This window comes from Rhinolophus hipposideros (genome assembly GCF_964194185.1).
Source record: "Rhinolophus hipposideros genome assembly, chromosome: X".
Lineage (NCBI taxonomy): Eukaryota > Metazoa > Chordata > Mammalia > Chiroptera > Rhinolophidae > Rhinolophus > Rhinolophus hipposideros.
Window position 1 is genome coordinate 95,235,468 of NC_138046.1, and position 25,896 is coordinate 95,261,363.

At 41.4% G+C, this 25,896-nt stretch overlaps 1 protein-coding gene and 1 long non-coding RNA gene across 2 annotated transcripts in view; one reads left to right on the forward strand and one right to left on the reverse strand.

Moving 5' to 3' along the window:
- Nucleotides 1-36: 36 nt before the first annotated feature.
- On the reverse strand, nucleotides 37-21,826 carry ATP6AP2 (ATPase H+ transporting accessory protein 2). The gene is made up of 9 exons (XM_081043319.1): nucleotides 21,295-21,826; nucleotides 14,280-14,410; nucleotides 12,444-12,575; nucleotides 8,042-8,137; nucleotides 7,751-7,888; nucleotides 6,743-6,796; nucleotides 5,678-5,827; nucleotides 4,715-4,834; nucleotides 37-1,118 (listed from the first exon to the last, which is right to left on the reverse strand). The coding sequence occupies exons 1-9, from the start codon at nucleotides 21,332-21,334 to the stop codon at nucleotides 924-926; spliced, it is 1,056 nt and encodes a 351-aa protein (XP_080899445.1). The 5' UTR covers nucleotides 21,335-21,826; the 3' UTR covers nucleotides 37-923.
- LOC308495330 overlaps nucleotides 21,607-25,896 on the forward strand; it is a 79,059-nt gene continuing 74,769 nt past the window's right edge. The window contains exon 1 of the long non-coding RNA XR_013992975.1: nucleotides 21,607-21,739. This is a non-coding gene — a long non-coding RNA (uncharacterized lncRNA). The remainder of the gene's footprint in view (nucleotides 21,740-25,896) is intronic.

Here is a 25,896-nt window from a genome sequence, read left to right on the forward strand (position 1 = left end):
TTTACAACATAGATGTAATATTGAAATGACACAAACTTGGAATCATTAACTTTATTTGTGACTCTATAGACATTGGTCCACTTCCACATGAAAAGTAGGGAGCATCTACTTTCACTTAATATTCTATAGAATGATGTACCACAAACCATAGTAACTTACACAGGGGGGAAAGTTATTGAAATAAAAAGATTTTTATATCCATGCCCCAAGATAGCCCCCAAATATTTGTTTTTGTGTGTATAATTATGAGCATCTACAACTCCACGAAGCTAGTTCCTTCTTAGATCAATGTAGTCTTTTTACACTAGACCATTAGACCAATAGTCACACTAGACCATTTCAGACCATCCAACTTTCAGAACAGGTTAGAAAAGAGCTATCCTCTGTCAATCATATGCAGTGCCAATCTAAGCGACCGTCTATGCACATTCATATTTTAGGGCTGTTCTAAATTAAAAACTTTTTGTTTCAGAGATATTTACATCAAATTAAGACATTTACAAATGGTTAATAGTATATAACAGCTCAAATATCATTTTAACCTATCCTGTGTAGGAAATTAAGCATTCATGTTTCTCTAATAAATTCAGTGCATTTTCCCAACATAAATAACACAAGCTATTCTAAATGTTTTACATTTATTTCAGTGCATGATTTCCAAATATTAAATGGAATGAAATTATATTAAATGGTTATATCATAATATTTGAGCATATTATGGAATCTACACCACACAAATCAATTACTGTCAATAGCATAATTTACTCTAAAACAACTTCACAGGCACACACAAAATAGAGAACAAACTTTACTTCTTTAAAAAAATTTAAAGTATACTATTTACTTTAAACTACACTAAAAGTTTTATTTTAACAAAACGGCCAATTTCCAAACCCCTTTTCTAATTTAGTCATAAGGAAAATTCAATCCATTCGAATCTTCTGGTTTGTCATCCTATAAATGATGCTATCATATCCAGGATCCATGTTCCAAATATTGTAGGAGGTGATAATCACAGCCAAGGCCAAGCCGATCATTATCCAAAGTACCATGTTGAAAATCACTGGATACTCCAAATTATACTTATATGCAAGGTTATAGGGATTTGGTGGGTTCTTCTACAATGAAGAAAAGGAAGAAAATCAAGAGGGAAGAATTTTAAGGTAGGAAATTATCCCAAAGTAGTAGCTATGATTCATTTATCTAACGAACATTTATTCATAAGTGGCATAAGAGCTTTTATTAGGAGGCATCGAGAAGGGCAGCCTTCATGGAGAAGATAATGTGTACTGCTGGCGAAGTATAAACCAGTTCAACTGCCTGAGAGAATGTGGCAATACCAGCAAAGCTGAAGGTGTGTCGTGTGCATATCCTATGATCCGGGAGGTTCATACCGTAGGGGAAACTTCCGTACGTGCATCACGAGACATGGTCAAGGATGTACGTACAACAGAATGGATCGCTGTGGCGCATCCACGCAACAGAACACGTGGCTGGAAAACGACTGAGCTACAGATGTTTATCAGTCTGCAGGACTCTTACAAAGAATACTGAGCAAAGAACACAAAACATGCATATAGTGTGATTCCATTGATACAAAATTCAAGTAACACGCAAAAGCAAACAACACTGTTTAGGGACAAATACGTTATGTAGCCCAACTGTAAAGAATACCAAGCGAATGATTAACAATATTCAGGACAGCAATTATCTCTAGACAGGGAGAGTAGACGGAGAAGACAGAGCTTCAGAGGAACAAGTATTCTCTTCATCTATATAGTGTTCAAATTCTTTTTATTCTTTAATCAGTATTACATGTTATACAGTCATGTGCTGCCTAATGACATTTCACTCAGCAATGGACGGCATATACGATGGTGGTCCCGTAAGACTGTAACGATGCTGAAAAAAATCCTATTGCCTAGTGACCTCATAGCCGTCTTAACGTCAGAGCACAACACAGTACAACAGCCTACAGTATCCAGTACAGTAACGTGCCGTACAGGCTGGCAGCCTAGGAGCAGCAGGCTGTGCCATCCAGGTCTGTATAGCGCACTCCATGACGTTCGCACAATGCCCAAACCACCTAATGACGCATTTCTCAGGACGTATCGTCGTCAAGTGGCGCATGAGTGTATTTATGTATGATCTACTTAAAATTGTTTTTTCTTTCATTTTAAAAAGGGAAACAAATGATGGCTCAGTCAACCACATCTCTGTTTTGAAAAGATAAGTGCTGGGCCTTGGTGGAGGTGCAGCTGATTCCAGGCCATGCAAAGGCACTGAGAAATGTAATCCTTTCTGGCAAAGGCAGTGTTTGAGAAACTTAGTTCATTCAAGTAAAAACAAGTAGGAAAATAGCAGGAGCTGAAGCTAGAGGCAGGGAAGCTATGGAGAACCTGGTCTTCAGTCTATGGGCAACAGGAAGCTATTGACCACGTTTCAATCAGGAAGTAACACGATCAGGTTTGTCATAAGAAAACTTGGATGATCATGTGCAGGAAGGATCTGGAAGGGCAGGCTGGAAAGCAGGGAGCTGAGTTAGTGAGGTGAGAGAAATGAGGGCAGCGAGTATGAAGGAGATTGTAACCCCACAGCCCCAGCACCTGGCATGCTGCAAGCACTTCCTGTTTCTCTTTAAACTAAAGGAAGACAGTGATTTCAACTGGAGAGGACAGCTACACAGACGTGTGCGTTTATATGTGGGGAGCTAAAGACACGAAAGAGGACTTCCACAACTGCTTCAGAAAGTGGCAAGAACGATGGGTTAGAAGTGAGGGGGAGTATTTTGAGGGGGATTAATGGCAATGTGTCTTTCACTGTAACAAAGCATTTTTACTTAAACATTCGCTGTGTTCTTTGATCATACCTCATACAATAATTTCAGAAACTTTCTAATAAACTCAACTTATCCATTAAAGCCGCTGATTCATAAATTCAACCTGACACCCCTGAGAAGACCAACTAATTCAGCTCTGCAAAACTGGTTTGTCAAACTCCCAGAACAAGGGTACCTTCTCCGGACGGCTGCACTTCCCTCTGGAGTCACTTCACATACACTACAAGCCCTAACACGGTCAATGTTGAAAGAATCTAGTATTAACGTTTAATAAAAGTATCCTGCTAAATTCAAATTTGTATCTTGTTCTTTTTCCTCATTTGACTCCATTTTAATTTCTTAAATCGGTTTAAATGATTATTTTATGCCCTATACCCATATTCTATTACTTGAACTTCTTGGGGGTCTAATTCTACCATTTGATGCTTTAGCTACCTCACATGGTAGTTGGCTCTACCTGTGTTTTACAATGTTCTGAGCTCACATTTGGGGAGACTGTGGGGGTCCCCTCTCCACTATGGCTTGTGTGGAGGGTTGAGGGTTTTGGCTTGTGTGGAGCCAGAGAGGTTTTATGTTTACTTCTGGGCACCACAGGTCTTACCAGCCTGGGACCAGGGTTGGAGGATATGTGTTTAATTTCTTGGCCTGGGACTTGCAGGAAATTCAAAATTGGGCCCCAAACCCACACAAGAGTGGTCCTGTGGTTAAGAATTTCCTGGGAGACATTCCCACCCCCAGTACCTACTGTGACTACACAGAGCCCACGCTGCCTGTCTCCCTTTGTTGGTGGGCAGGTTATTTTCTTACTGAGGGCACATTCCTTTCACGGTCCCAGCTTTATATGGAGGTGTCAGTTCCAAATCCCTCACCACCACCACATTCAAGGACCAAAGACCTTGTTTCCAGTCATTTGATAACCCAAACAGAAATGTCCCTAGGGCTGCCTCATTATTACAGTTTTCCAGTTCCTCAAGAATTTCCCTTACTTTCTAGAGAGATAAACTCTGCACTCAAAAGGGTGTTTATTTGTATCCAGCATTTCTGGATGCTCTATAGTAGGAAAAATTTTCAGGTTGTCTAGCCTGATATGGTCCTTCCACTCCAATTTAGAACGAAACAATCTCAAACTAGTCACGTCTGGATAATCTGGAGCAGGCATTACCTTTGACAGTCTCATTCTAAGTCCCATACCGCAACCAGTAAACCCGGGCAGGGTGGGGCTGCAAATGGATCCAAAGGGGAGTGTGTATAAATGATTGGGAAGCTGCTCCAAGAGGCGAGGCCAACTATAAACAACATTCTTTGTTTGCCTCAAGATGCTTTAGGGTATCTACATTGCCGCTCTTGTGTATGTGCGTGTGTACACACACACACGTGTTGAACCATGGCCAGCACCCTTGCTTATAATCCTCTAAACGCTTAAAATCAAAGAAAGATCCAGGCCAAAAAATTGTAGAAGTAAATCAAACGATAGAGTGCACACAGTGGATTTTGGAAACTGAGGGGCTGTACACAAAGACAGAGCAGCTCCCTCCTGGAAAAGCAGACCTGCAGGCTGAGAGCGCCGCACCGCTCCGTCACATTCACTTCGGATGGCGGCTTGTAACACCAATATCTGAATTACATTACCGGCTTCGACAGATTTGCTCTCATCCTAACTCAGAACCCCTGCGTTACCTGACTGCATCCCCACAGAACTGAGCAGCACTGGCAAAACGCACACACCTACGTGACTAGGAAAGCTTGTTTTAACTGGCGTGGTTTGGCAGATTTCCTGACTGCTCATTCATGCTGCCCATAGGTGACACAGGACTTACTGGGTTTTTAAAAAGTTAATTTTCACAATTTTAAAGCAAGATCGACAAATGTGCTCACCTGGTCCTTTGCCTCGAGGATAGTCCTTGTCTTCCTCACCAGGGACGTGTCAAATGACCTGACAGTCACCAGCTCCACCACTGCATTCCCACCATAAAGACTATACATGTCATCTGCAAACTGAAGTGACTGGCATTACTATGAATCGCAGATGCCTATTTATTACAATTATTTGGAAAGCTTCTGTGCACCTACAAGAACGACATACACTTCCCTGCTGACTCATGAACTACACTGTCCTAAAATAGGCAAGTCTTAAAGGTTTTGATTAAAATACTCAGAAAACTGTTAAGCATCAACAAACATCGAAATGTTCGACATAAAATTACTCTCAGAAGAGCCTGGATTTGTTGGCATATAAATTGGGAGATGGGAAGCAGGAAAGGGAAACGAACCTTCCTAAGTAGTCTCTGCTTAATCACAAACATCTACAAAGATTTAACTGTACGTCCTCAGTGAAGAGTTGCAGGTCAGAACCTCAAAGACAGGAGAAAATCATCATTTATTACGTATCTGCTAAATGTCTGGTACTGTGCTAGGTGCTCCCCTTTGGTTATTTTATAGTGTTTAAGGGGGACAGAGTTTCAGTTATAGAAGATGAAAGTTCTGGCAATAGATGGTGGTGATAGCTGCACAAAAACATCAGTGTACATAATGCCACAGAACTGTACACTTAAAAATGGTTAAAATGGTAAGTTTTATGTTATATATATTTTACCATGATAAAAAGAAAAAAGTATTGCGCTGGAGTTATCCATCATTTCCTGTGCTGCCTCTGCCAGCACTAGAGACATGCCAACATACATCACTGGCCTACTTCATTCTTGGTCACTAAAATCACAGGTCCTCCCAAGAAGTGAGCAAGACTTCAATCAATAGTATTTCACTAAGTAGATTTTTCCATTAAGAAGCTGAAAGTGAAATGGTCATACGCTAACCTCTCATAACCCATGAATAATTTACCTTTTGCAGAACATCAACAAGGATCTTAGAGGCATCTCTGAGTTGTTCAGAGTCTTCCCCATAATGTTTTCCAATTTCATCCAAACCCGCCAGCTCCAGTGAATATAAATCAGGAGAATGATCCTTGGCTAGATGCTTATGTCGAGACAACTTAAGAGAACAAACAAAAGGAAGTAAATAACGTCAAATGCAGCCGGCTGAAGTCTGATGCCTCACTAAACGAGGATGAGCAGAGCCACACCAGTGCGCCACAGTCCACAAATAGTCTACAAATGGTGGCAAATGAAAGTTTCCAATACAACAAATGCAACACCAATTTCATTTTTAAGAGCCCTTATAGGACTCCCTGAATATTTAATAAAAGCTTTTAAAAAAATTCCTTAGTTTAAAAACTTCGGATAAAGGCCAGGGTAAGAAAGAACAGATGGTTGGCCCAGTCTGATAGCAGGAGAACATGAGCCATTGCTGCTCAGAGCAGACCCCTTCCACATGCCCCCTAGAGCTCTTCGCCTTTCCCCAGCACTGCGCTACCCGACTTCCAAACCAACCCCCCTGAAAAAGTTGGGAAACAACTTCAGTAGAGAGCAAACCGGTAAGCTTTTCTATTTCAGTCACAGGAGGATTTTTTTTTTTTTAAATAATTCACCAGAAATAAAAAACCAAAAAACCCCTTCAGGCAGATTTATTCCCTTCCTGACTTGGGCTATAGCATTATTAGTCCAAACTGTTATTTCTATTTTAGATATAGGAGTTAAGTCTTAATGTCTGATAGGAAATGAACAGCCAAGTTGGGGCTACAGCTAGGGTGGTCCACCCAAGGCCTGAATTCTTAGAGGATATACTTACTGTTTCCTACGAGTAGAAATGCAAAATAATTTGACTGTAACATGAGACGAGTTCAAAATTCCCAACACCATCACTAATTCCTGAACTTTCATGGGATCATAAATCTAGGACATACCTGATCAAACTTTTCAGTTGGTTTCACTATCATTCAAAGATTCTCTAGAAATGTCTTCTGGAACCAAAATAAATAGAACTTAAAAATTAGAGCAGCCTACTTACCAAACTTGAAATATCGTGTAGAACTTGCAGTTCAGAAAGAAAGAGCAGATCAACCTGCAGAGCGTGGAAAGAAACGAGCATTACTTTATATATGCACCAGAGATCTATATTTTCCATGTATCAAGTAAGGCAAAGGTATTACAAATGTTAAGCACGTAAGTGAATTTATGCCACAACTGTCCTCCATCTGGTAGGTTCATTTCAGTTGAAAATGCATATAAAACATTCTTTCCTAAAAGGTGATGGTCATTCCCCAGCAGTGACTACCACTCAACAGCCACATTCCCGGTAAAGCTATGATAAAACATCCAAACTCTACAGTGTTTTTTCCCTCAGGGCATCAGAATATTCTGGCACACTGCAGTGAGGTCGTCAATGGCCTAGTTTGCTCACATCCTTTGTACATGTTCCACATTGGAGACCAAAAGACAGTGGTCCTGGACAACCACAGTAGGTAGAAGGGAGGGTGCCAGAAAGGTGGCATGCCATGTGGTTAAGAGGGTGCATGAGTAAGGTGGTGAAGCTGCCAGTCAAAAGTAAGGGTGGCTTCCTCCACTGTACTGTCAAGGATGAACGAGAAAAATGAGGCAACACATCAGAAGTGGCGGTGAACGACAGCTCCCACATTACTATTAGGTTGGTGCAAAAGTAACTGCGGTTTAAATGGTTAAATTGCAAAAACCACATTTACTTTTGCACCAATATAACAGATCAACAGAGCTCCACTAGCCACCAAGTAAATGCTGTGATTTCTGGTTTGTCAGGATTAACTGGTGGCAACGCTCATGTCAGAATGTAGTACTATTTACACTACTATAGCTCAACTCACAAAGAGTCAATGTATTCAAGAGAGTCATAAGAAAATTACACTAAGGGAAAAAAGAATCTACTCCAGAAATAAAGCTGTAAAGCTTGTCATCTTTTAAAATACAAGTTTGCTCTAAAGTCAGGAACACAAGAAATGGGAAACTAGTAATATTAATGTATTCATTCAATAACTGTACTTACTTCATTGTTCCGACTCAGAGAATTGAGGGGAAGAGAACTGAGCACAGAGTTTTCTTGAAATAGGCGATTGCGGAGCTGTCGTAATGTTACTGAAAGATCTTCAAAAACTGAGTTTGCCTTCCCCACCATATACACTCTCTGCAAGAAGAATCCAAAATTATAAGTTATATTCTACAGATTAATTCCAATATACAGAGGTCTGACAGCATTTTTCATATAACTGGTTTTAAATTTTCATTAAAAATGAAAGCTTATTTTCAAAGCATCTTAAATAAAAACTGTATCACTTACTTCCTCACTGGGAGCCAACTGCAAAACCACAGGAGTTTCTTCAGAAAATAAGGAGTGAATGGAATTTGCAACGCTGTCAAGACTAAAAGGAACTGCCTAAAATTTAAGAGTAAGACCTTAATTATTACCTGAACCAAAGTAGGAAGAAAAATCATTCCGATAGTATTTAAAAAGGAGACTTAAAAAAAAAAAAAAAGGCACCAGCATTTTCTATAGAAATTCCAAAGACCCAAATCATATCCAAACACAAAGAGCCCTCTCGAGGGCCCAGAAGACGAAACAGCCTCCTAGCAGTCCACCAACGTGCCTACCTAGGAAATAAGTTGCAAACACGAAGGACACACCACTATCTTGCACAAACCATCATTTTCTGGTGGTCATTCGTGCATTTTAAGCAGCAGTACATTTGGTTTCAATATTAAACATGCCACAATGAAGGTACATTCTACAATAAAGTATTAACTTGAATGTAAGAGGTCAGAAGAATTTGAAAAATTAAATTTAATTGAAACAGACCTCATTTTTCATTTTAAAATTTAAAAATGTTTAATAAGATTTAGGGTTTGTCTTCAAACAGGCTGAAGACTCTTAGACAAGGCATAAAATGTCACAGAATTTTGAAGCCTTTATCTTAGGACCACATGATATTACTAAACTGAAATTACCAATTGTGCTAAATCTATTTTTTCCTTGAGTTTTTTTATTAAAGTGTAACATACAAATCTTGGCGTAACAGCTCAAGGAATGTGTACAAATGGAGACACTCATATAAGCCATCCAGATCAAGACAGAATATTATCAGAACCCTAGAAACCACCCCATCCACTCCCTCTACCCCTAAGGTAACCAAAATTCTGATTTCTATCCCCATAGATCTGTTTTTGCCCCACATTATTATTTTTTTTAATTAAATTTATTGGGGTAACAATTGTTAGTAAATTTACATACCCCACATTATTTTTAACAATAAATTATGGTAATTTTTCTCCTCAAAAATTATTTTATTCTCAATATTGTATTAAAATAAGCAGTATAGTAATGGTTGTAACAGAGATTTCTTAGAGATTTTTCCCCCCAGTATTTCCCTTTCAGTAATTCCCTTTTTTTTCAGTAATTTCCTTTCAGAACTATTAAAAGGTTCATGTTTATAAGTAGCAATTAATGCTAACATGGTACAGGCAGAAATTAATGTGATTATATAAATCTTACTGATGAAATATCACCATCAAAATTAAAGTTTCTCAATTTCATGATACTATAAAATTAAACCAATTTTCTTCTCTTACTCAAAATGCATATTAACTCTTCCCAAAATTCTCTTAAAATGAGTTAATGAGTGAAGAAGGGGAAAGAGTTCAAACTTGCAAAATAATATACAATCAGTATCATATAAAAAAACAAACCTATCACCAGCTTCCTGAGTCAACCACAAGACTCCTTTTGCAATTATACAGTTCACCTCCTCAGGTTTTGGAAGGAATAGGAGAACATGTAACACAAACTCTCCAGCCTCATTTCAGCTAGTGAAATGGCACTCATTGCAGGAAAGTTGAAGATTAAAGGTAACACTTCCCTAGCAATCAAACTGGAGAAGCTACTGAGTCAGATGAGCATCAAACTATAATATGAAGGAAAAGAAAAAATTCTATAGACCGCTAAGCTCCAAAACGAAAAAGCTCAGCTGCTTAAAATCTAGTGATTGGTTTTTTTCTCACTGTATTATAAGGATACGCATTGTTTGTCCTGGAGAAAATGGAATTTCTGTATCTGTGTGACTTGAAATTATAATGAAAACAGCTAGCTAATCAAACAGAAGCTTCACTAGGTGGAATTCTAATTTTTTTAATATTTTGGGGTTTTTGCCCTCTGAGCCTTTTATCTCACTTACCACCTACTGCCAAGAAAAGTATTAGGAGCAGTCAATCAGAGTCAAGCTATAACAACATGAGGCCTTTTCACAGCTTCTACTCAGGTAAAATGAGGCTAGTCTGTTTTAAAATGTTTAGTTTTGGATTGTATACTAATGAAAATCTTAACATTTTGGAATTTTATATTCTTATTTTAAAGGTACTGTCTACAGTGATTTTCAGAAATCACACAATCACATACTTGATAAATAATCCTTGTGAAAATTTTAAAAAACTATTTTTTTTAAACCTGTCTTGCTCCCTTCCTTCCATTTATTCTGAATTCTTCTGGTTTCTTCAGTTCATAAATTTCCACCTTTTAAATTGTCTAACGTGTACACTGAAGGCTATAAATTTCCCTTTTCTTACCACTTTAGCTACACCCCACAATTTTTTTATATATACACAGTACATTCATTGATATTCAGGTCCAAATCATTTTGAAACTTCCACTGCGATTTTCTCCTCAACCCATTAATTACTTAGGAGTGCATCGATTCCAAATATCTTTCCGAAAAATTTTTTCAAGAGTTACATAGAAAAAAAGTTAATATATACACACGGTTTAAGGAGACAAATAGTTCTATAAGACTTTTTTATACCTGAAACTAATGAAAAAAAAAAGGCTTTTTATAAACAAGTAAATTTGTCCCTCCTCTCAATTCCTGGTCCTCACTTTCAAATCCTTTGTGTCCCCTTTTCCTTTTACCACCATCTCTATGGTTATATTACTAACTCTTGATTTTTCAATTTTAGGCATTATCTATTTATCTCCAATTATAGAAAATGAGGATTTAGCTCTCCCACAGCCCCATACACGCACTCCATTTCTCTATCCACCCTCCCAACAGTTGTCATAATTTTCACCAGATCAATATTATTTCAATATTATGACTATGTAAACAGTATTCTCAGCCTCGCCTTATACTATACAAATTACTGTTTTTCTGTTCTTGCTCTTCTAGTCTTTTAATGGCAACAGATAAGAAATCTGCTATCATTCCACTCTCATTCCTTTGTAATGACAAATGTCTTTTCTCTAAAAGCTTTTAAGATTTTCAGTGTCCTTGATGATTCTTTAATTTCAATATGGCTAGGTGTTGATTTGGCCATAGCCTATCGGGTGTTCAGTGCACTGTAAACCTGAAAGAAAAGTCCTTTTTTTTCTCTTTTTTTTTTAATACCATTTCCTAACACATTGTTAAGCTATCGTTTCTTATTGTTTTCAGATGTAACTGCATGGTAGTCAGAGCGGGTGGTTTATATGATACTGATTGTATATTATTTGTTGAGATATACCTTGTGGCCTAGTACATGGTCATTTTTTGTAAGCATGTCATGTGTGCTTAGAAATAATCTATACTAGACCACAGGAAAGTTTGAAAAAAATTCCCCCCAAATCAGCATCATACAGACCAGTTTTACAATGCAATGAAAAGAGAAATCGAAAAATTAAAAAAGATTTTAAATAACCCACACTTTAAACACCTCTAAATAACTCACGGGTTAAAGAAATCAGAACATAAATGATGAAATATTTACGAGTGAATATCAACGAAAGCACCACGTATCAAAATGCCTCAGTTTCTATGCCTTCCTTTAACTCTCACAATTTTAATGTATGTATTTTCAAATCTCTTTGAGACTAGTCTGTTATCTGTGATGCTAGAGGGATGAATTGTTTAATGCACCTGCCGACTCTTGTGGCAGTTTTTCCTCAGAGTGCTTTGTAAATTCGACTCGTCTTCAGTTTCCTTACCAAAGGAACCTGGGCTGTGGAGGTATCCACATGGGGGGGGTCACGTAAACGTGGAGCACAACACAAGCCTGTAGTTCCGATTCCTCTAGGGGAAGCTAAGGGTCCCACAGCCAACGCGCAGCCAGCTCCTCTCTGGTAACCCTGGGGCAGCTGGGGTTTTACTAGTCCTCCTTTCAAGAACAAGACAGCATTCTGCAGGGAACACAATTCCAGCTTCTGTTCCTGCTTACCACTGTGGCTCTTGAGTTCTCTATTCAAATCTGGCCCTTGTGTATATCCCTTCCTTGCTTTTGTTGAGTTATGCATATAAAAATGTTTTGCTGACTGCTATCGGCTTGCAGGGAAGGGGGGCCTCTCACAATCACTCTGTCAGCCTGACTGCTTGAAGGGCTAGTGAAGGAGTAAGTGAGCCAGCCAGACAGCCTTCAGTCTTCTTCTTCCACAAAAATGACATAAAATTCTGAAGGGAAAGTAAGAATATAATGCCCGGGAAAGTGTCAGCTGAATACACTCAACTGGTTTCTCTTTATCAATCCTCTGACTACTCTGAAAGTGGGGCAATTTCTCCACTTTAGAAAGTACTCCCATCCGTAGGAAACAGACAAGTCTCAATAAATTGACAACCACATTCTTTTTTTAAGAAATACAGAAGTGTGCTTAGAACATAATTCACAATGACAGCTGACAAAACAAAATTAAAAACGCACCCCTTCAATTTTTTATAATAAATACTCACATTCTCCAAAGGGTATGAAATGACGCTGCCCGGGGGCAGAGCGAGTTTGTCCACTCCCTTCACCATTACCATAATGGTAGCCCGAGGACGATGGAACAGGTTACCCACTGCTAGTCCTGGCCAAGAAAGGTCCTAAATATGAAAAAACAGGAAATGGTGCTGAATTATCAATTCAGGACCTCATGCCCCCAGAACACCTAATATAGCAGAGTTAAGGGAGCTCTGGGATGACACCGGCAATGAAAATTCACAGGGAGAGCAAATGTTTTACTTAAGGCAGCAGTTGCAATCTGCTCATCAAGGATGCAGATTTCTACCTTCTTTTTCTTAAGCTTCTACAGATTTGAATAACGAAGTTTAATAGTAAGTCATCTCATACCTTTGATGGTAAAAAGCAGGCAAGTAAACATAAAATATAGGTACTTTTCAAACCCCGGATTACCAACACTCTCGTCTTCATGTACCCGGGACGCCTTCTCCCCCATCGTTTGCCCTGATTTACAGCATCACTCTTCTCTCTCAGTGACATAGCAAGACTGTCACTAAAACCTTCTCTTTACACTAAGCTCTTTATAACTAAAACAAAACTCCTGCTGAAAGTAACTCATATTAGTTTACTAATAATTATTTCTAAAGGTTATTTTAACAGCCATTTGCAGTCAAATTGAAGTCTGTAAAGAACGAAGCACAAATTTCCTCCTTAAATGTAAAGAACCAGTCAAGTTCACGCCAGGAGCTCAGGGGCTTCTCCCATCGGCCCAACAGAGACAGGTCCCTGGCACTGCTTCTGGTTTCAAGGGCATCAGGACCTCGGAGGAAAATTCCTTGCAGTGACTGATATCTAGAGACCATATCAAAAGCACCAAATTTGTAAAACGGGAGGAGATAATGATAGGAAGACAGAGCAAACTGCATCCCCTTTCTTCTAACCTTTAGCTTTAGATCTCTCACATACTGACTGGATTTAGCCTTCTTCCGCTCCATCACACAAGCAGCCAGTTACTACCGTATAACAGGTTACACCTTAACTGTAGGAAACCAAGGTGCTAGGCGATCCCACAGCTACTGACCACACTATCTTCCTAAACTCAGGCAAGATGCATATACATTTTATCATTTACAACAAATTGTAATGGACTGAACGTTTGTGTGTCCCCCCTCCCATTTCATATGTTGCAATCCTAACCCCCAATGTGATGGTATTAGGAGATGGGGGTCCTAGGAAGATAATTAGGTCCTGAGGATGGAACCCTCATGAATGAGGTTAGTGCCTTTATAAAAGGGATTCTAGAGAGCTCTTACCCTCTCTCCACCAGTGAGCACACAAGAAGTTGACAGTGTGCAACCTGGAAGAGGGCCCTCACTAGAACCTGACCATGCTGGCACCCTGCTTTCAGACTGCCAGCCTCCAGAATGGTGAGAAATAAATGTCTGTTGTATATAAGCCACCCAGTCCATGGTACTTTGTAATAGCAGCCTGAACTAAGACACAAATCTAGCATGCGTAACTGAAAAAAAAAAAAAAAAAAGCCAAAATTATACATCCTATTAAAAGGACAAATGCATTCTCTTATATACAAAGGACTTCACTACTACTATAAATAAACTATTACACGGTTAATGATTTATAAGGATTTGGTTTCATAGCCAAGCTTGAAGCACTTATCCAAAATCTCCAAACTACAAATGAGCATTTTTTACTTTTGTAATCTGTACCAGATACACCTGTACCAGATATAGCTATGTTTTGCTTGTTGCTTTCTTGGGCTATTAGCAGAAATCATCACAAATGCTTTCAGAAGCAGCCCCAAATATTATTTTCAAAAATATACGTACTTCTTTCACAGAGAAGCCCATGGATAATGCAGCCACGTCTGGGATTCGCTCTCCGGGTATAGGCCAATTTCCATCCCGGAAAACAACAGACCCTGGTGATCTTAATATACTAAACTCATTCCCCAAAACACCTGAGAAGAAAACAGATTAGTAAGTAAATGACAGCATCATAAATCTTTTGCATCCATGTTGAAAATTATGAACTACAATGTTTCCCGATTCCCACTGATTAGCATACTAAATTATGATTGGACAAAATGCTGAATCCTAAATAAACATCGATGAATTCTTTTTCAAGGTACCACTCTTTAAGAATTTAAGTCCATACCTTCTGCTGTAACAAAGGTACAACCATGAAACAGAATTCTCCTAATGATCTAGTTGCCTTCCTACGAAAGGCCCTTAAACAGAGGCATGTGGCAATTTGTCAAGAATTAGAAATCAGTGGCATTTCTCCAGAATTTAAAAACCAAAACCCTGTCACAGACTACAAAAAGGAAGAAACTTAAGCTCTCTAAATTATTTCTGCCATCGACCCTCTCTTCAAAATACAAATTCATAAAATTCCTAGTATTTCACTTCAAAACTTTAGCAGGTTAGTGTACAACGTGTGAATGTTTAAATAAAATAAAAAAAAGTATTACAGTAAAAGACTGTAATACAATGATGTCCTGAATCATTTTGACTTTGGGGAAGAGCCAGAAGTCACACGCTGTGAGATCCAGTGAATGAGGTGGATGAGGACACCCTGTAATGTTATTTGACAGAAATTGCTGTACCAGAAGCGATGTGTGACATGGAGTGTTGTCATGATGGAGGATGATTTACAGCACAATTAAAAACACACCTCATCTCAACCGTAGCTCCACCCAACTGATTGCACCCAACAAGCTGAAACTTGTCACACACTGTTACTAAGGTTCGATGTGCCACTTCCCATATTGAAGATCCCTGCCTTTCTGTTGGATGGCACCTGGCAGCAGCGCTCACTGTATTTTGTGATCGCAACAGAAAAGCTCCGTGTCACACATCACTTCTTGTACGGCAATTTCTGTCAAATAAAAACATTACAATGTGTCCTCATCCACCGTATTTACAAGATCTAGCACTATGCAACTTCTGGCTCTTCCCCAAAATCAAAATGACCATGAAAGGTAAATGTTTTGAATCGATTCAGGACATCGAGGCCGCCACGACAGCACAACTGAAGACACTCACGAAAGAGGACTTCCAGCACTGCTTCAGAAAGTGGCAGGAACATGGGATAAGAGGGTTTGAAGCGAGGGGGAGGATTTTGAAGGGGATTAATGGCAATGTGGCTTTTACTGTAATAAATCTTTTTATTTAAAACTTCACCGGATTTTTTAATCACACCTTGTATCTTAGGCTAGACCATATCTTTCCTTGAATCCCACAAGCAAACCTAGGGACGTGAGGACTGTCAACCGGGTACATGTTACCAGTCAGAATATAAAACACTTCAGACTTTAGAAACGAAATCCAGGAAGTAGTATTTCCAATGGACATATCAAGAGGGTCAGAAAAGGTATTCTGTAATAATAAAGTCTACTAGTCTAGGGGTATGGGTCCTGGGATTAAAAAGTGAAGGATGAGAATAAGGGGACTATTTTATGGGCCCTCCAAGGCTATGGAGGAGCTATCTGGCCTCTTCACCCATCCTGTGTTAACCCAATGATGTCTACACAAGGACAACTAGCTAATGGAAACTTTCGGGTTCCTACGGAAAGATAAGCTCCAAGTCCAAAACAAATCTTGTTCATGCCTAGTATGGGAAATTAGACTTTAATAAAGCATCACTGTTATTCTCCTGACCTAAGGAAAGTACCACTTACTGAGTATGGGAATAAAGTTAGAAGCAACAGTAAATGTTTTGGTGTTGCAGTATTGACAGTAAATAAAAGGCCTCAGGATGGTGCTGATACAACATGAAGAGTTATGAGTTTCAATTCAGCACGGCCGCCAGAGCAGGAATTTCCGCATTGTTCTAGCTGAAGGCAGACCAAAAAAAATTAGCAGAATGGAACGGCCGTTTGTAACCGATAGACATCTTGGCTCACTAAAGTAGTAGTTATTGCAAACTCTAAGGAAAACGGGGTGGCAAGAGACACATACTTCCCAAGTATCATCCACATTTAAAGAACCATATGTGGATCTGGAGACAGCCCTGTTTTGAGACATGGCCCTGCTCACTCAACCCCAGCAAAGTTATACTAAATTACTTTGCCCCAACTTTATAGTTCGATTCCACTTCCGTGCCTGCACAAGTCCTTCAGGAGTCTAGGGCCTTAGAAAAGCTTACAGACGTGGACTCCTATATCAAGAAACTGCTGCTTAATGCAGGTATTCCGGGATACCTGGCAGACAGTCACCCATCCTCTACCTGAATGGGGACACCAGCAAAGGGGGACACCAGCAAAGGGGGGATACCACCTCAACTTACAAACACTATGTTTGCCAGCAACCATCCCCACTGTCCAAACACTGTAGTCCTTTGAACAAAGTTTCCCCTTGTAGTGAACTGCAATGGGCTTCCTTATTTTTTTCAACTTCCTGTTTTATCACTCCTGACTCAGTCTCACCAGATAACCTGCTTCAAGAGAAAACAGAGGAATTCCTCCAGCTACCTGCTTCCTCTCCCCACCACAATTATCTGCACCACCCCTAGCCTTATCTCCTCTCCCTCCAGATGTTGGCAGAGGTGCCCCTCCTCCAGTCTAAAACAATCCCCTGGCTCGGCCTTCTTAGGAACATTCATTCATTCACCTATTAAATTATGCATTTAATGTTTACCAAGCCACTATTCTGGGACAGACAACGTTGTCCAGAATTAGGTGCCTACATGGTTGTAGGCATACAAAGCTAGCCCTGCAGAACACGAGCTCCATGAGGGCAGGGGTTTCACTTTGTCTTGTTCACACAAGACACAAACCCTGGAACGTCGCAGGGCTGGAGAGCAATCAGTGACACACTGGTACTCAATAAATACTTGTCGAACTAATGAATGAATGAAGCCACACCTTGTACTAACAATTTCCCCCTCAACTGGCTCTTTCACTTCAGCATAAAAATGCGGTGAGGGTGCTCCCATTCTAAAAGCATCGCCACAGAAAACCTTCTTTGGTCCTAACCTCCACCAGCCTCTGCTTCCCTTCTTAAGGAGACTCCTGGCCGAGCAGTCGGCCCTATTTGCTTCTCTACATCATGTCACACTTACCACCTACCTCGTAGCGTCTGACCCCACCATGCCACTGAAACGACTCACCAAATCCAAAAGACAATTGTCAGCCCTTAACTTACTTACCCTCCCAAAGCGTCTGATACTGGCAACTCCCTCCTTGAAAATCTCCTGCCCTGGCCTTCCTGAGGCCAGCCCTCTGGTTTTCCTTCTAATCCCCCTGGCTGCTTCTCCTCAGTTTCTTTCCCCTCCCATCCTGGAAATCCGTGATGTCCCGACCTTTTAGATTTCAACTCTTTCAGTACAAAATTTGAAAGCAGTCCCACTATACATAAAGTTATCTATAAAGTATACACTTGTACGAGTATACTTGTATGCACTTTGTATAGTATCATCGATTATATATATTCGTGATATATTACAAAGCACACAAAATAGAAAGTTTTAAAAAGGATGAGATACCTGTGTAGTATTCTTCCCAATTTAATCATGAGAAAATATCAGACAAACCCAAACTGAGGAACATTACCATACAAAACACAAAAGTGAAAGATTAAAAAATAGATAGTGGGGCCAGCCCGGAGGCTCAGGCAGTTGGAGCTCCGTGCTCCTAACTCTGAAGGCAGCCGGTTCGATTCCCACGTGGGCCAGTGGGCTCTCAACCACAAGGTTGCCAGTTTGACTCCTCGAGTCCCGCAAGGGATGGTGGGCAGTGCCCCCTGCAACTAAGATTGAACACGGCACCTTGAGCTGAGCCGCCGCTGAGCTCCCCAGTGGCTCAGTTGGTTGGAGCGCATCCTCTCAACCACAAGGTTGCCGGTTCGACTCCCGCAAGGGATGATGGGCTCTGCCCCCTGCAACTAGCAATGGCAACTGGACCTGGAGCTGAGCTGCGCCCTCCACAACTAAGACTGAAAGGACAACAACTTGACTTGGGGAAAAAAAAAAAGTCCTGGAAGTACACACTGTTCCCCAATAAAGTCCTGTTCCCCTTCCCCAATAAAATCTTTAAAAAAAAATAAAAAAAAATAGATAGAAATGGAGGTTCTAATGCCTTCTTCCGGCAGCCCAGCAGACCACCTAGCACATGCCACACTACAGCCACCTAAGGGCTCAATCCCTGAGCTGCACTGTCTACAACTCTCTCCCTGGCTGGGCCCATCTACTCGTAAGGCTGCAAACACCACAAACATATTGATGGCTCCTAGATTTCCCTTGAGCCTTAGACCTACACGCCCAACAGTTGGCTGGGCTTTTCCTTTAAGTCCCATGTGTCCTTCAAACTCAACAGGTTCAGAACTAAATTTACCATCTTTCCACACGCTCCTCCTGTATTCTCTCTCTCAAAGGACGACACCACCCTCCACCCAGCTGCTCGAATTGGTAAATCCTTCCTCAGCAGCACAGCTCATCAACCATTGAATTCTGTTGAACTTTTTTCCTAATTATCGCACAAATTCTTTACCCTCCACGTCCAGGACACTCATCAAGGCCCTCACCAGGCTTGCTGGACCTACCACCTTATGACCCGTCATGCTACTCTCTGATCCAGCCTTCCTATCATCTTTTCAAAATACAGTTCTGTTCATTCATCCTTCAGCTTAACCACCTTTACTCGTTGCCCAGAGTCTTTGAGACAAAAATCCAAAACATAACAGCCAAGGCACCCCAGCAACCCTACTTCTAGATCTCCCAACTTAACCCCTATACATTCTGGCCCCACCAAACTCTTTGTTCTTTGCTCTCATATCTCTGTGCTTTTACACATGCTGTTCTGTCGAAAATGCCTTTTCTTCCCACCCCACCCTTTCACATTTGTCCCATGAGGCACCCCCATCCCCGGGGGAAATTTCTCACAGCCTCTGCAGTCTGGGCTAGAGGCTAAGTCCACCACCCTTTGGGAGCTCCCACCATACTATGCAGTGATGTATGAATGATGGATGGAATCAATAAGTGACAAAATAAATAGGTCGTACCTTTCACCTCTGAGGCATCAGTGCCCAAATTGAATCCCTCTTCAACATGATATCCCTTCGAATTTCACGTGTTTGCCCTTGGCCTTTCCTCCCCAGGCTAAACCATTTTTTCAAATACTCCTCATGGCATGGTATTCATAACCTTAGTTCCCTTCCTCTAATCTCTCTCTGGTTTGGTAACACCATTTTAAAGGACTTACATCTTTTTCTCAAATAGAGAAGTCCATTAAAGATGGTTTCCATGAAATCACTTTTAGTCATCATGGAAAATAGTAATGTAACCTCAGCTGACGAGACCAAGCAATGCAGAGCTGACAGGATCAGATTCTTGGTCTTGACAAACTAGACTATTCTAGTTAGGAAAGCGTGTTCAAACCATGTACCAAACCAAAACCAAAAACCCCTGCACCTCACTGAATCAAAATAATATCACTCATAACATGAAACATGGAATTTCAGCAGATGTTCAGTTAAATCACAGTATCAAAGGGAAGATTTTTAAATTGCAAAAGCTGAATTTAAAAAAATTAAAAAATTCCCCCAAAGTAACTTCCTAGATCAGAATGACTTTCCAGAGACAAAAACAGAAGGAACAGAACCCGAAAATTTGGGGGGGCATAAAAATAAGTGTAAATATCATCAACACATAACACGGGCACCCCAGGGCTGGAGAAGACCTGCAGATTTCAGTGTCAGTGGTCTACACCCCCTTGCACAATTAAACCACCAGTCCAAAAGCGGGACATCCAAGCACCTCACACAGCAGAGGCACAGGCCTCCTATACATTTTTAACCTATAGGCTTTAAACCAACACACTGGGGAAAAGTCCCATTCCTCCAAATTGTTCTCAACTTGGCTTCTTGTTGGCCACTCTCTGTGCCCGCGTCCTAGCCCCCAACGTTCCCACATTCTCATTGAGAAAGGAGTAGCATTTCCACCATACCTCAAACAACATATTTAATAGAAAAGGCCCATGCTTTGGAGCCAGTTGATCTGGGTTCAACTCCAGCTTTGCTGCTTACTACTTGTGTGGTGTTAGGTAATTTATTTAGGCTTGATCATTCTGTAGAAAGAGGATGATATCCTCTAAGGACTGCTGGAAAATTAAATGAATGGCATGACACACAGGAAGAGGTCAACAATTAATTAGGTGACTTGCACTCCCCTTGCTGAATGCTAGGGAACCTAGGTTCCACTCAGAAAGCTTCCATTATTTGACATGTGACCCTAAGGACATGACTCACGTCTTATAGTTTCCAAATCCTTAAAAATGGGAAACTACGACAAACTACTGAGAGGTACTTTGAATTCGCCTTTAGAAATAATCTTACAAAAACAATTACTCCACCTCCAACTTTTGTATCCTGAAACACAGAAGGAGGGGAGGGAATTTCACCAATCACTGATGACAACTGCTAGAAACGAAGACACCAGAAAAATGCAAAGACATGCAGCAGCTGACGGCAGCTAAGAAACCGGCCTTCCATTCTTTGCAGAGGGCTGCAGTTCAACAGATAATTGAGAAATGCATTCCCATCCTCCGAAGCGCCTCTGGAGCCGGAAGAGGCCGGGCTGACCGGAGGCTGGAGGCAAGACGGGCGGACGCACCTTCCACGAAGAGGCGGAGGGTGGAGCCGACTCAGGTGCCCCCCACGCAGCCCAGCTCCGCCCGGCCCCGCCAGGCCCCGCCGCCACGGGCCGGTCGGGAGAAGGCCGCCAGGGAGGCGACGAGGCTGCCGCCGCTTGACCGCACTGCGGCACCCGCCCCACTGCCGCCCCCGACCCCGAGCCCTGCAGCTCAGGGCCTCTCGGAGCGCACCCCGCCCGCCCCCGGGTCCTCACCCGCCACCAACAAGGACAGCAGCACGACGAGCACAGCCATGGTTCCGCGGCGGCAGCAGCAGTGCAGGGCAACACCGAATGGGCCCACAAGACACGAGCGACCACCGCAGCACCAGGGGGTGACGCGCTCTGGCTCGTCCCGACTCCCTGAGACCGCCCCGTCGTCGCCTCCGCTGGGACAGCTGCCGCCTTCTACACCAATCGCCAGCTACGCCGCGGCCGGCGGGAGAGGCGTAGCCAGGGTAACGTCAGCCTGGGGGGCGGAGCCTAACTGATGGATGGAAGGCCCTGCCAACGATAGGCAAGGATTACGGAGCCGGGCCCTGCCGCCCCGCGGCCAGTGACGACCGGTCACGAGATGAAGGGTAGGACGGATGTTGGGGGCGGGGGAAGATGGATCCTGTCGAGGGGTCCGGCGACCCGGCAGAGTGGGGCTGCCTCCCAGGTAAGGACCCTTTAGCCAGTCTCGGGTGACGGTCTCCAACTGAGGTGTCTGTCTTTCCCGGTCGCGTGGCTCCGCCCCGCCCCGAGTGTAGCTGTGGAAGCTGCGAGGCTGGTTTGAGTTTCGTTCTAACAACTACACTGATGCTGAGCACGTGCTGGGAGGAAGCCAGGCGCCTCGGGGAACCCCTGCCCTCCGAGTAGCGCACGACGAATAAGTTTTAGTATAAATACATTGTGAATATTTCATGGTACATACTTATGCTAAAAAACAAAAAAGGTATTTGTTGTTTGAAATTCAAATCTACCTGTATGTCCTGTGTTTTGATTTGCTAAATCTGGCAACCCTACCCCCTAAGACTTTCCGATCTACCAGGAGTGAGGTGACAAGAACATTAGTTACTTACTTTTTCTATCGATTCACTCAGTGTTATGTGAGGGCTAGACATACTAATTAAACCAGGATCCTCCCTTCCCACAGCTCATCATTTTTTGCCCATGATTGAGGAATGAAGTGACACAGTATAGCATCTGTGGTCAGAAAGTGATGCCCCAGCTGATGACCTTGAAAAATGGATGTGGTTTCAATATGCAAGGATAGGCAATGGTAGCAAAAACAAAGTTGTGGCACGGAGAAAGCCTTGTCAGGTTGAGGGTTAACTGTTTCACCAAAAAAGAGATTTATGGGGGAGGGTGCACATAAAGCTGAAAATTTCAATCAGGGACATGTTTATTGAGGATGTTGAATTTTTTTTTCACTTGTACAAAACAATGTAATAGTTAAACATTTATCATTTGTATCCCTCACACAGTGATAAACCCCCCCAATCTACTACATCGCACACAGCCATTACATTGCCACTGCCTCCATTCCTAATGCTGTACTCCACTTCTTGTACAGCATTGTAGTTGACATTCATTGTTGTTCAGCTTCAGCTTCAGGTGTACAGTGCAGTGATCAGGCATCTACATCTTCCCTGAGGATGATCAGGCATCTACACGTCCCTAATGAGACAAGTATCCATCGGATACCCTATAAAATCTTTGCAACATTATTGATTACATTCCCCACATTGACTTTCGTATCCCCGTGGCAATCTTGTGGTTACCGATAGTGCTTTCTAATCCCCTCACCTTCCCCCTTATCCCCACCCTTCCTTCCATCTAGCAACCCTCACTTTTTCCTCTATGTCTCGGAGACTGTTTCTGATTAGTTCATTCATTTATTCTTTTCTTTAGATTCCACATATGAGTGAGATCATATGGTATTTGTCTTTCTCTGTCTGGCTTATTTCACTTAATGTTCTTTAGGTCCACCCATGTTGTTGCAAATGGTAAGATTTCATTCTTTATGGCTGAGTAATACTCCATTGTATAAATGTACCACAGTTTCTTAATCCAGTCATCTACCGATGGGCATTTCGGTTGTTTCCATGTCTTGGCTATTGTGTATAGTGCTGCAATAAACATAGGGGTGCTCACTCAACTCAACTCCAAAAAACAAACAACCCAATTAAAAAATGGGCAGAGGACATGAAGAGACATTTTTCTAAAGAGGAAATACAGATGGCAAACAGACATATGAAAAAGTGCTCAACCTCACTAATCATTACAGAAATGCAAATAAAAACCACAATGAGATACCACCTCACTCCAGTCAAAATGGCTATCATCAATAAATCAACAAACAACAAATGCTGGCGCGGATGTGGAGAAAAGGGAACGCTAGTGCACTGTTGGTGGGATTGCAGATTAGTGCAGCCACTATGGAAAACAGTATGGAGGTATCTCAAAAATCTGAAAATGGAACTACCTTATGATCCAGCAATTCTACTCCTAGGTATCTACCCGGAGAAATCCAAAACTCTAATTCGAGGATGTTGAATTTTACATAAAAAAACTACGCTTCATTTGGTAGGAAAATGGGAGCCATTGAAGATGTTTAAGCGTTGTTCAGTGCACAAATGTAAGACTTGTTGGGGAAAGAATGCCCTGTTTCCTCAGTTTCCGCTCTCCATTTTCTTGGGATTAACTGAGGGAGAAAAAGCAGAGTGGGTTGAAAACAGTGACCCCAGGAGTTTCTCAGATAGCAGACCTATCCTAGCAAAAGCTTGCCCAACTGAAAAATGGAATTAGAAGAACACTTCCCAAATACTCAGGTTTGAACTTTCTAGAACCTACTGTGCTCACCAAAGCCACTCTCAGTTTAGGAATGGAATCTGAATTTCCTCACTCAACTTCAAACTTGTTCTTTCAGAGGAGAATTTGCACAAATGTGACTCTAAAGAAATCTGAAAGGGGAAAGGATTTTTTTCCATTAGGAATGTGAAACTATTGGGTTACCAAAAATGTCTAAAGCAGCTAATTTTCTTACCCCCCCCTTCTTCCGCCTCTCCCCAGTCCAGTTCAAACTGTTGTTTCTCAGTCTAGTTGTGTAGGACACAGCTTCCTGGCCCATGCTGGTGTTATGAGTCTTGCGCTTCCCCCCGGCTGAGGCAGTCGGTCGCCAGTCATCGGTTGGCTGCTCACAGCAGACCACGTTGGCTGCCAGCCACTCACGCTGGCTGCCGGCCACTCACGCTGGCTGCTGGCCACTCACGCTGGCCACCAGCCACTCCTGGCAGCACACAGCAGCCCATGGCAGCCCACGGCAGCCCAGTTCCAGGGAGAGCCATTGTTCAGAATCTTAGCTATAGAGGGCGCAGCTTACTGGCCCATGTGGGAATCGAACCAGCGACCTCAGCGCTAGGAGCACGGCGCTGCAACCACCTGAGCCACTGGGCTGGCCCAAGAGCAGCTAATTTTCTTTTTTTTTTTTTTTTCCTTCCCATTCTTTTTTTTTTTTTTTTTAATTAAATTTATTGGGGTGACAATTGTTAGTAAATTTACATAGATTTCAGGTGTACAATTCTGTATTACATCATCTATATGTCACACTGTGTGTTCACCACCCAGAGTCAGTTCTCCTTCCATCACCATGTATTTGATCCCCTTTACCCTCATCACCCACCCCCCACCCCCTTACCCTCTGGTAACCACTAAATTATTGTCTGTGTCTATGAGTTTTTGTTTCTCATTTGTTTGTCTTGTTCTTTTTCATTTATATACCACATATCAGTGAAATCATAGGGTTCTCTGCTTTTTCTGTCTGACTTATTTCGCTTAGCATTATACTCTCAAGATCCATCCATGTTGTCACAAATGCTCCTATATCATCTTTCCTTAACGCCGAATAGTATTCCATTGTGTATATGTACCACAACTTCTTTATCCATTCATCTATCGAAGGACATTTTGGTTGTTTCCATGTCTTGGCCACCGTAAACAAAGCGAGCAGCTAATTTTCAAAACATCAATTCTGAAATGACTGGCTTGAAAAAAATAAATATCAAGAATTTAATCATTTTTTTAAAATTCATTTTTTAGCATGATAGAGTCATTTCTCTTCAAATCAACTAAAATTTCATTCTTTGTCCATCTTGCCGCATATCCTAGAACAGGTTCTAGACCAAAGGCCCTGAAAGAGCTTGTCTAAATAAACGTTATTTAGGGGCATAATCAGCTAAAAGTAGAGCAGAGCTGCAGTTTCATCCAGCCTAAAGAAACAGAAGGGAGTGAATTTTTCTGTTCTTGAGAGTTCTAGGATATTGTTATTTTGAAGAAGAACAAAAATATTGTAAATAGGTTGGAATAAAATAAATCTCTCCTCTGAAATTAGACAAACTTCTCAGTGATTTGAAGAAATCTAGATTACACATTATCTATTCATAATTAAGAGGGAACTGTATAAAATTGAATAAATAAATTTATGTTGAAAAAACAAAATAAAAAAATAAATCCCTCCTCTTTCCCCTCCAAGAAAACTTCAAAATCTCACAATCTTTCATACTCTATGTCCTGAGAAATAACATCCTTTTCTGAGCTGAGGGTGAATTGCTTATTGTTTAAATCTAAAGCCCCTTTTTGCCTGAGGTCTTAAAGGGGCAATGTTGCTTTTTATAATCTTGGATTCCAGCAAGATAAACACTGTAGGAAGCTTTCTCCTTATTTCATAGATTGAGAGATTGAAACCTAGAGGAAGGTATATGTACTCAAAGTCACATTCTGTAACTAAGGATATACAGAATAACCCATGTCAAGACTGAAGAAAAAAAATAAATA